This window comes from Spodoptera frugiperda, chromosome 1 (assembly GCF_023101765.2).
Source record: "Spodoptera frugiperda isolate SF20-4 chromosome 1, AGI-APGP_CSIRO_Sfru_2.0, whole genome shotgun sequence".
Classification (NCBI taxonomy): Eukaryota; Metazoa; Arthropoda; class Insecta; order Lepidoptera; family Noctuidae; genus Spodoptera; species Spodoptera frugiperda.
This window is the reverse complement of record NC_064212.1, coordinates 13,088,019-13,099,835: the sequence shown is the minus strand read 5'-3', so window position 1 is coordinate 13,099,835 and position 11,817 is coordinate 13,088,019. Positions and strand designations below refer to the sequence as shown.

Sequence of the window (11,817 nt, the reverse complement as noted above, 5' to 3'; positions counted from 1 at the left end):
TTGTAGGATTTAAGTGTGGGGAGAGAGAGAGAGACATGCTTCGGCACGAATGTGCCGGCTCGATCGAAGATCCCCTTCCCAATCCTCGAATCCTCAATAAACCTTAAATTCCTAACCTCAAAAAGGCCGGCAATGCTCTTGCCTCTGGGGTATGTTTCGGGTTTCCATGGGCGGCGTGATTGCTTACCATCAGATGACCCATGTGCTCGTTTACCGGCTTATACGAGTAAAAAACTCCACTTACATTATCATCATATTCAAGCATTTCTTAATGGGACACGGCGCTTCCATCCTCTTTAGATCCGTGTTCTCCCTCAAACTTTAAAGGAGAGTAGTTAATTTTTTTCTTAAAAAATCCCGCCCCAACTCAAAACCCTCTAATGGAGGGAACCATTAAGCATTCATCGATTCCTAATTTATCTTACTTCTTTAATTGTTCTTTCTGTCGAAATCGATAAGTTACTCTCCAACTTTTTACTCGATTACAATCGATTCGAAACTCGCAAAATGTCGTAAGTATTTTCGATAATAATGTCTTAGAAATTTTTTCAAAGATTATCGTATTAATGGCTGTGCCTTAATGACTTTTTGAGGAAAAGTTTGTTTTTAAAAAGGGGGTTTTGATTTGACAATTTAAAAGGGCTATGTTGCGAGAGTGGGTCCCAAAAGACCGCTATACAAATGGATATTAAATGCTTTGTTTTAGAAGGAAAAAAATCTTATTATGAGATAAGGTTTGGGAGCAGCACGAGTTAGGGAATAATAGTTTCTATTTTTATTTACGAAAGAAAAATTAAATTGATGATGTTTTACAGCAAATTTTGTAATAAAGGTACACATATTTTGTAATACATAGGTACATTAGTGAATAAAATATTTTCGATTTATCATGTAGAATTTCTTAATTATCGATGTTTTATAGTCTATCATCAGCTGTAGATGCTTTGAAACAAAAACGATTAAAATAAAAACGCAACCTCCACCAAACGCAGAAAACTTAAAAAAAATAAAAAGACAAAATTTGACAGTGACACGTATCGAAACGAATGTTCATACGAAAATTATTTGTGTATATCTTTTTGGACATTGTATGTGAAGTTTGTGGATTGGTTGATGGTTGATGGATGGTTATGGTTACCCCTACCCCCCACCGTACCCCCCAATGCGACCACCTGAAGAATATCCTGATCATGGCGATGGTTTCGGTGAATATTATGGACTGGCTACCTTGAATGATGGTCGGGATAGAGGAAGGTAAGGCTGGTGTCTTATGATAGACAGGGGCGTTGTGATTAATTTATTAGAGATATTGATGGAAACACATTTTAGAATCCAAAGAACACGGTCCTTCTTGGAGTCACAGTCCTGTGAACCAAAGACAGGATATTTATTGAAGAACTAAGTCATTTACATTGTACATTTATATATTTACAGACTGCCTCGTTGGTCGCAATTGCGACCGGACAAGGGATCTCGGGTTCGATTCCCGTGATGTGCAAAGCATTACGGGGGTTTTTTCGGTTTTTTGAAAATTTCTCAGTAGTAGCACGGAGTCTTGTACAGTGGCATTACGTACCATGCATCTCTATTTACCCTTCGAGGACAAAAGCCGTGACGATGCGTTATTTATTTTAACAGTGTGACATAATTTTAAATGGTGTAGACAATATTTTTGTTATAGTACATATAGCTACTGAAGCTTCATACCTAATAATACTTTTTCAGACGTAGTCGATCGAAAGACAGAAGACGCAAAACGAGAGAGCCCAAACATTCGAGATCTCGGAGTGGCAGTGCAAGGAGATCTCGGTCGAGGACCAGATCTCATTCCAGAACGCGGACAAAGTCGAGATCTCGATCCAGATCGCGATCTCATTCCCGATCCCGGACTCGATCCCGCACAAGATCACGGAGTCACAGTCACTCACAATCTGGCACACGCAACCGTGAGCTGAACTATAAGGAGCCAGGGTTCCTAGATGCCTTTAGAGTTTTATATTTGACCGGTGAGTAATTTTATTTTATATATATTATAACATATTTAGGAGGAAAAATCATCCAATGACTTATCTCTCCTTAGGCGAGGCGAGAGGGAGTGTCAGACTCTTACTGACTAAAAATCACCCCGTTCCTACTCCCGCTTTTCGATCTGGAGCCTTGGTAAACCCGCTAGTTAGTCCGCAGCTGCTAAATGTTTATCATGAGACATACTTTTTGTTAGCTATGCTATAAATGCTGAGCTATTTGTCAAATATCGGGCATAATAAGCGGCGCTAATCACTTACCTTGTCGTGTGTGATGACTGACTTATGTAAAGTTATTATATTATCACTTTTTGTTAGTCTTGCTTTATCTTCAGGAAGAAGAAAAATCTCAACTTATCCAATTATTATTACACAATAATTCAATGAGTTTGTTCTAACTTTATGTTTGAAGTCTATGTGTAAGGTCGTTGGTGTTTGAGATGTACAATGTCTGGCTTCCATAAAAGAAAAGCCATGTTCGTAGAATATAGCCTTCGTGGAACAACGTCAATTGTTTGAAGAACTTCCACCTTCTAATAATAAACAAAGATTTCATATGGCTTCAGTATTACGAGTTGTTATGTAACCGTAACCTACGGTTTGTGGAAGTGAAAGATGGAAACTGTACCCTTAGTACGAGTTTGCTTTACGTTTAATGTGGTCGAAACGAGAGGGCATACGGCGCTGTGATTGGCCAGCTCAAATACATCAACCAATCATAGCCCTCGAATCATCTCAAAGCGCGTATACTTCTAGATCGTATCAAGAGCTTCACTTGCTCGATTTCCACATCGGACAAATTATTTACAGGTTTTTCGATTTAAGCATAACATTTTATGGCAATAAACATTTCGCATGAGAGTCGAGAAGTATTTTTTTAAATGGAGATGTTCTCCATTTTTATTGTGAGATCTTAAAGGCTCTAACGGTACAGTCTTGAAGAAATGTCATTATTGAAGTATTATACATATAGATATTTCTGTTTTAGCAAGCAAAACCAAGAAGAACCCATCAAAATTTCTGGCGACGAGGAAGCGTCACGATCGCATCGAAGAAATCCTGAAGAGTGATGGTCTGGGGTCCAAACGATGGCTGTTCTATCCGAGGTCGAAAAACAAGAGCGAACCCGCTATCGAAGCCACTGCAAAGACCAGCGATAATATTGATCAGAGAGTCAAGGTGGGCATTATAAGTGGTTTTTTTTCTTGTTCTGTCTGTCAGCGCAACCTGACCTAAAAAAATCAATTTTAGACTCCCCAGCAAAGTAAAATGGACCTAATGTTTTTGATTTTCGAAATTGATAGTTACAGTAGATACGGATTTTGCAATTAAACTCGAATTCTCAATAAAAATGAGGTTACGCCTTATTATGTGGGTTTTTTAAACGTTGATAAGTCTGCGTTTTGCCACCAACCCGCTTACTACTAGGACGGCATAAGTTCTTGTAACTTAACTGACGTAAAGCAGGTTGCTGATTATGTTAAAAATGATTTTGGAACATGCTTGGATCCAAGAGTCCTGTAAGTAGATTTACAAAGAAGACAATTCAAGAATAAGAGACATAATAGGCATGATTTTAAAAAGAGATTAATTTCCTCAGGTCGATGCAGATTTCTTCAGAAAATATAAAAGAAGTAAGAAGGTGGACAATGACGCCCCCATCGCGAAGCTGAAGCGATGGGAACTGCTATTATATAAGAAGCTAGGATTTTTGCAAGCCGTCTAACTGTTGTTTTATATAGTCCCTTTAGTTCAATTATATTTAGTTCTTTTCCATGTATCAACAAGTTTTATTTTAATTCTTCTAATCTTATTCAATACAAGTTTACTGCCTTATTCAGTGCCTAGCAGATGAAACATTTAGGTACTCTTCAATAGATGGGACCAATAATGAAACCTGATTGAAAAAGAGTATATATCCATAGGAATCTACATTTTGGAACGAGCGATTAGCTTCACTAGAGGACTGACTGAGAGAAAGATAGATATTTTGCTCAAAAGTGCCTTTTCGGTCTATTTGAAAAAGTTATAACAGCTAATATTACTCACTTGATTGTATAAACATAAAAAATATCTTCTTCACATTACCATTGTTTATTAAGACATATACGAAGACCGAACCCCATAAGACCGCCATGGCATAAAATACACAGTTCGACCCCCTTTTTCCCTTAGGCACGTCAATTTTACGCTCGATAACTTCACGATTCGCTACTAATTTAAAACTTTCGCTGTGTTTTAGTCAAGCCATTAGTTCCCCCCACTCAACTTGCATCCAGACGGATTATAGCTGAATTTATGGGATTCCCTCACTGTTGGTTTTATGGATAATCGACCTTAGTCGAGGAAAATAGCAGGGATACGTAAATTTTAATGAATTAATTTACTGGTTTAAGTTAATTTTTTTGTAACTTATGTATTCTGGAGCGTAGAACACGCTCATAATATACATTAAGTGTGTACTTTGTATTGTCCTTGGTATGGGAGGAGAGCAATGTTTTCGGTGTCCATGGGCGGCGGTGATCCGTCTGCTCGTTTACCGTTTATCTATATCAAAAAAATGTGTTTCGTACAACTTAGTGGGCTGTAGAAATCAGCTAAGTGACAGGCAGATGATTTTAAAATTTTTCATGTTGGTCTCAATTTTTTTTTATACTGTAATTAAAATAGCTTCTATCTTAATGAGTATTTTAGAATGATTATATGACGTTTATTATAAACTATTGATGACCCTCCTATTAAAAATAATAGTTTCCCTTGAAGCCCCTTTATTATACTTACCCCCTTTCAGTTTAATTCCCTATAAACTGCTGTCAATACATACAGTTTTGACACGCAACAAGTATATTTTCACTAGTTACTTACTCAGGGAGTGCCAAAATGTTTTTCTTTATTTATAATGGTAACAAATTATGTGCATTTTTAAAATTGAGTCTGTCGTGAAAGCGTAAGTTTAGGCGCTGCAAGCGTCGAGGGTGTGGTTTAGAACCATGACATCTGACCTTTTCGATAACAATTTTATCGCACTTTATAAGTACGAAAACGGAATTTCCTCTTTTTCTAAAAATCAAGCTTTTTGAAGTGTCAAAAACATCTGCACAAATCGATTTTCACCCTTAAAAAGAAGTAGGGAGGGCTCACGTTTGCACACATGTCCCTTTCCCTTGCTCCCTGGAGAGACCACGTGCGTGTAGCATGCAAATATGCCACACGTCAATGACACATCAATATTTTATCTGCAGCTACTTTTTAAAATTCATCCGTTGCCATCTTTTGATGTGTGGTAGACGGATTGTCTTCTGGCACGATTGGGACTGTTTCAGTACAGCTATTCCTGCACATGGTACCTTTACATATACAGGCATCAAACCATCACAGATGGGGCCCAGTAGGGCGGATGCCTGATCCGGAGCTGTAAACTACCTAGCGGATTTACCGGGAATCCGGCTCGAAAAGTAGGAGTAGGAACGGGGTGGTTTTTAGTCAGTAAAAGTCTGACACTCTCTCGCCTCGCCCAAGGCGGGAGAAGTCATTGGATGACATTTACCCCTTAAAAAATCATAAACAATTACATAGTTTAGAAATATAAACAGTCTCTGCTGTTTATTATTTCGTCTTCTTTATCTAAAGATGATATCACCATCTTTAGATCCAGTTTTTGCCACTGTTGCAAACAACAATGACATGATCACGTATGAATTGTAGTTATTGCAGAATGCAGATATACGTTTATGAGTGGACATAGGTCACAAGTGTGATTCAGTGTGCATAAAACTCAAGTTTAGAGGGCAGAATCCTGCAACAGCGGCCCAGATTGAAAAACGTAATCCCGTAACTTTTAGTGATCGCATGACAAACGAAAATCCGACTAATCGATTTTGTAGTTGCTCCCCTCGGCCATCTTTGAGTTTTTTTCAAAATGACTCGGCGAGTAAGTACTTTTGTGACTTTGATTACGTATGTATATACCCTACTGACATATACTCGTGCCTTAGTTTCTATTCTACTCATTTACATTTTTAATTTAGAAAGTATTTCCTATAATGTTGCTGTCGTATAAGTATAAATAATGCCCTTTTCTATTAGAAAAAATAAGAAAGAATTTTGTAATGTTTTTGATTTTCAAAATTCATTTAAAAATTTATTTAATTCCAGTTATTAAAATTCCCAAAACGAACTAAATTATTTAAGTATCACACACCAAAAATATCTCAAAAAATAAACAATAATCTCCCCTAGCTATTCTATAATTTACAAGAAATTAAATAAACGTACATAGTAAGTAGACGGTACTTGTTATAATTTTAATTCATCCGCCATATTTACCCACGGGACTTGGGGGTCGGGGGCCGAGCAGTCGGGGTAGCAGCGGAACCCGGGTAGCGGGGTTCCTTTTTATATTTGCATTCAACTCACAGCTCACGACTTTCGTTTTAAAGTAATTGGTTGCATTTTATTTTGTGTGTATAAATAAAGTCAGGGTGGATTTTTATATTATATCTAACGTTGGTGAAGTATGTTTCAAATACATGTAAAACGTATTTTAATCACATTACTTACATCTTATTTTGAAAGGTGCGTCTTTTTGAGAGGGAAATCGTTATATGGGAAGTATTGATGCTGATTAGTCTGATTTCAAATAAGTGTGTTTTTAATTCTAGATAAAAGATATTGTAGAGATTATTCTAAACGTTTCTAGATTTGTTGGAATCTGTCACGTATTTTTTTACTTTTAAAGTAGTATAGTTCACACGGTAAGCGTAGTGGCCGAGTAACAGGCTGCCGTGCAACCTGTAGCGGATTCGTTTCTCGCATTCTTTATGTGATGCACATAATCTTGTTGTTTAGGGTCTGGGTGTCATGTGCATTTGAATTTGTATGTTTGTGAATGCACCCGCGACACAGGGGACAATCCTAGTGTATAAACAAAAAGGCGGAGTGACTATTTGAACAAACTATTTCTTGAGTGACTTTAAATTCCTTTAAATAGATCATTAAAGGATCTACATAATATATGGTAAACCATCTATTAAACTTTTACACAAAACGAAACGAAAACACGTTCCTCCTCTTTCAAGTACTCATTCGAGAACAAATAATTCCCTACACCTCTCTAAATGACTCCTATCGGAAGATAAACAGCTTAGCTTAGAAAACAGGGATCCTTTTAGGGATCTCGAAAAAGTGCTCCTGTTTCTATCAATTACGATAACGATTTAAAGCTAGCATCTGCCAAAATGTTCCGAAATGTCGCCTGATTTTGCCAAATTAATGCCGCCCAACACTAAACCCCGCTGTGTTACGTGGATTTGTGAAGTATGGATAAGAATTACGTGGCATTTTTGTGATTCTGTTTTTAAATTATTGTAATTTTTTTATCCAATATTTTTTAATCAAAGATTTTTTATACTTAAATACATGGTATTTGATTTGATCAATTGAAATTTTTTTAAAGATGGCAACGTACACTCACCTATGCGGATCACATAGGCGCTTACCATCAGGTAATCCTTCAGCTCGTTTGCCTCCCATCTCCATAAAAAATAAATAAATTAATAGAAGATAGTTAAAATTACTTAATGACGCAATGAGTATGGATATTTTTTATTGGCTGTGACACTTATACTTAGCAAAAATAACACACTGCTATCCTTGTTTAAAATATTTTTCTATTCCAACATTTAACATTCCCGGTCCCGAACCCTCGAAATGGCGCAAATAAAAACATTAGATATTTACACTTGATCAGTTTTGCGCCCTTTCGCTTAATGCGTTTAGTTTAATGACCCTAAAAATAAAAATGGGTAAAAAGGTCCGTTGGCCAGACACAAAGAGTTCCCCATATAAATGTTTCAATTGAACTAAATGTCTCGTAATTAAATTAAAAAAGTATCAAGAGTTTTTAAAATCAATACAAGTTCAAATTAGGTAAAAAATTAAACAAAAAGTCAACGTCACGCAGTGTTCCCAGGCGGTCACCCATCCAAGTACTGACTGCGCCCGATGTTGCTTAACTTCGGTGATCGGACGAGAACCGGTGTTTTCAACATGGTATGGACGTTGACGATAGAGTTCTTAAATTGGAGGTACACATGAAGTAGTTTCTACAAATATTCATGGCACGCGATTTAATTCTTTTTATTTAAAAATGACATAGCTGCTCCACTTGGCTGGGGGCACAAACGTGCCTCCCAATAACAAATTGTTATTTTGTTTCAAGACTTAATTAACATACAAAATACATTTCTATTAAGATGGTTAGTAGATTAAGATTTCATGAATTTTGAATAAGTTTTTATAGTTCCTAAAATAAATATTATTAAACAATTTAAAAAAAATGTACGTAGGTTATGTAAATAAGATAAAGATTATAATTATATAAGGTTTAACTTTAAATTTTCCCAATTCCCAACAACCCTTAAATTCCTAACCCCATAACGCACTTGTCCCACCTTAAATTTGTTCCACCTTAAATTGTACTTGTAACGCCTCTAGTGTTTCGAGCGGCGGCGATTGCTTACCATCAGGAGATACGTCTCGTTAAAATTGATGTACACAAGCCTTACAATTATAATAAGTAGGTACATAATCATTGTATTTTATCAAAATCTACGATAAAACGTTTTAATTCATTTACACCATAAAACGCCTACCAATATAGTTATAGCACAGACACAGCTGCGTACAAATACTCTTTGCTCAATAATTTATCACAGGCGATCGTATGTAGAGCTTCTGAATTTTATAAACTACACAGACGGGTCTCCTAACTACTTATGATCAAAGAAATTTAGTTTCGTTTGAAACAATAGTAAATTAGATAAAGCCGTATGTGGGCCTTTGTGCTCCTTTTAGAATTATGGACACGGATATATAGAGACTAGATGTGACCGATACATCCTAACTATGGTGATTGATTTTCAAAAAGGATTATTAAAAATTTTGATTGTTTTGTTCTAGAAAGTACTATTGTGAAAGTTTGACAACTAAGGTTTCGTCAAGAGCGGAAAATTGTAACTACTGGTGCTGCTTAAAAACCAGAAGTAAGAACGGGGTGGTTTTTAGTCTGTAAGAGTCTCACACTCCCTCTCGCCTCGCCCAAGGCAGGAGAAGTCATAGATGATTTACCCCCATCCCCCAAAAGAAAGCAATAGGGTTTTACCATAATATGTGTTTCATTATTTATTTAATAAAAGACTGTAATTTCTATTTTAGGTACTTATATACGGTTTTGCTTTTGTACTTTTTATATACGGTTTTGCGTTTTACTTTTGACGAATAACAATACGACAATTTACTGTAATGTAACACAAAGCAGAACTCACAATGCCATTTCCATTCACCGTCTAAATCTTCGTCCTCCGTCTAGTGGTTATTCCCTCAGGTAATTCAAATGCAGAGTAGCAGGAACAAGTTTTGTGCATGCTAGGGGGAACTATTCCGAATGTTTTGTTCGCCACTTGTATACCTTAATAGCTACCTTGAGTATAGGGTGGCAGCTTTGATCTCGATATAATCAATTGTAAAATGAACGTGTTTGTTAACAGACTAATGAGGAGGTTGAAATGAAATGTCATGGTGGAGAGGAATATAATTTAGTTGGAAATTTTTGCTTAAAAATACTTGCAAATGTGTAAACTCTACTTATAAACATGTTTTTATTAGTCTTCAGAAATTACAACGAATTTTAATTTCATTTTATTTTCATTTCAAAGATCTCCTAGATAGACGGATAAAGCATGTTCAGTATACTTTTTCTTAATACGCAAAAGTAGTCTAGAGAATTAAGTTCAATAGCCGTGGACTACCCGCGTGTTAGAATGGCGTGTTAGTAAAGTTTAGAATCAATTTTAAGATTTTAGTAAAGTGGTCGTCTTGACTTTAGTACAAGTAACATCAATTTTCAATCTCAGGTACAATTTCAGATATCACAAATATTAATAGTTTTCCTGACCAAGAAAACGAACCTGAGATATCCTGGTCTCCAAATAAAGTAATCTACTAGAAATTTCTCCACACCAAACAACATCTTCAATCCACGATCCCTGATAAAAGGGAATAAGTAATTTCTGATAGGAGGGTGAACACTGAACACTACAATTAAAGATTTACGCAGATCAATGCAGTGAGGGTCGGATTTTAATTGAAGTCTTTGTCTGAATGTCTTTGTATATTAATTAACCGTGTTATTTATGTTTTGTTTGCATCTTGAGGTGGGGGAGGTAATCGAGTGGATAAGGAATGGTTTGTGCAAGTGTGGGGAAATGACGTTATGAGGTGATTTAAAAGGAGATTGGTGAAAGAAACTGGCTGGCTATGGATAGGTGCTGTAGTACGCTGTGCAGTTTGGTGGCTTTCACTCGGTAATCTGTACCCTTAGCATGAGTTTGGTTTCCGTTTAAAGTAGTCGAAACGATTGGCCGGCTTAAATAAACTAACCAATCAGAGCACCGATCGCGCTCTCGTTTGTTAAAGCAAACTTATGGGTTTAGTCAGTAAGTTTAAGTTTTAGGCCGGCAACGCACCTGTAAGTCACAGGTGTTGCGGGTGTCCATGGGCAGCGCTGATCGCTTACTATCAGGTGACTCATTTGCTCGTCGTTTGCCTCCTATTCCATAAAAAATTAAGAGTCTGGCACTCCCTCACGTCTCACTCCGGACAGGAGGAGTTAATTTAACTCAGTTCCCCATTTCAACAAAAATGTCCAATGTCCAATCAATAAATTGGGTGCTCTTTAACATAGTTTTGGCCCTTCCATAATTACACATTCCCAACGTCTCCTCGGGATAATTATAGCTATCGTCCCAAAATGACCTTTGTCACTAAAAGTCCCCACAAACTTTAATTCCCTTAACATTATATTAATTTTAATTTCGAAATACCACGTACACACAGTTATCAAAGCATCCCCTACCCATTTATCATCAAAACTTGGTTTTATGTGGATCACAACAATTTTGGGGCATTCAGACCAATTTAGGGGTACCCATGTCTTCCCAGCAAAGGGGAATTATACTATTATTAAGATAGCACCGCATATTTGTAGCATCATCATCAATCATTTTATTATATTTAATGATTTTGTTAACGTTTTTGTAATATTCTTTAATCGAGGATGTTACAGATACTTTCTTATTTTATATTTTTGTCGGAATAAAAAGAAGAACAGAGAATTCTTTCGACGGGATTTGTTGGTAGGCTACAATATGGGGTACTTCAAGAAGGAAGTAAATAGGTTTCTTAAGGGTCGGCAAAGCGCATGTAATGCCCCAAGTGTTGCAAGCGTTCATAGGCCACGGTAACCACTTACCATCAGGTGGGCCGTGTGCTTTCTTGCCACCGTCGTGGTATAAAAAAGGCTTTGTTATAAGTATTGTAGAAGATAAAAAAATGTAAACAGATACATTGTCAAATTGTTGCGTGACAATGTTAGATATCTATGTTACAAACTGGTATTTGATGTCTACAGTCGTCAACGTCCATACCATGTTGAAAACACCGGTTCTCGTCCGATCACCGAAGTTAAGCAACATCGGGCGCAGTCAGTACTTGGATGGGTGACCGCCTGGGAACACTGCGTGACGTTGACTTTTTGCCTTGTCAAATAATATAACTGATGATGATCATGACCTAACATCATGAAAATAATAAAATGATAATAATTTTCTTTTTGTTCTCGATTTATAAAATTGTAGATAGCCAGCCATTGCATAATGGAATGAAAGAAAAATATATTAAATTTAAGAGAAGATTCGTAGACGCACTCAATCACAAATGTTCCAAAAGATTCGCT

The 11,817-nt window shown here is 36.6% G+C and overlaps 1 protein-coding gene and 2 non-coding genes across 3 annotated transcripts; 2 read left to right on the top strand and 1 right to left on the bottom strand.

The window, feature by feature from the left end:
* The first annotated feature begins 998 nt into the window (after positions 1-998).
* On the top strand, positions 999-3,801 carry LOC118273475 (serine/arginine-rich splicing factor 4-like). The gene is made up of 4 exons (XM_035590456.2): positions 999-1,254; positions 1,726-2,006; positions 3,013-3,203; positions 3,625-3,801. The coding sequence occupies exons 1-4, from the start codon at positions 1,121-1,123 to the stop codon at positions 3,748-3,750; spliced, it is 732 nt and encodes a 243-aa protein (XP_035446349.2). The 5' UTR covers positions 999-1,120; the 3' UTR covers positions 3,751-3,801.
* A 4,169-nt stretch (positions 3,802-7,970) lies between these two features.
* Positions 7,971-8,089, bottom strand: LOC118273762 (5S ribosomal RNA). The gene has a single exon (XR_004783434.1). It is a non-coding gene; the product is annotated as a 5S ribosomal RNA (ribosomal RNA).
* A 3,406-nt stretch (positions 8,090-11,495) lies between these two features.
* LOC118273764 (5S ribosomal RNA) lies at positions 11,496-11,614 on the top strand. The gene has a single exon (XR_004783436.2). It is a non-coding gene; the product is annotated as a 5S ribosomal RNA (ribosomal RNA).
* Positions 11,615-11,817: the final 203 nt, after the last annotated feature.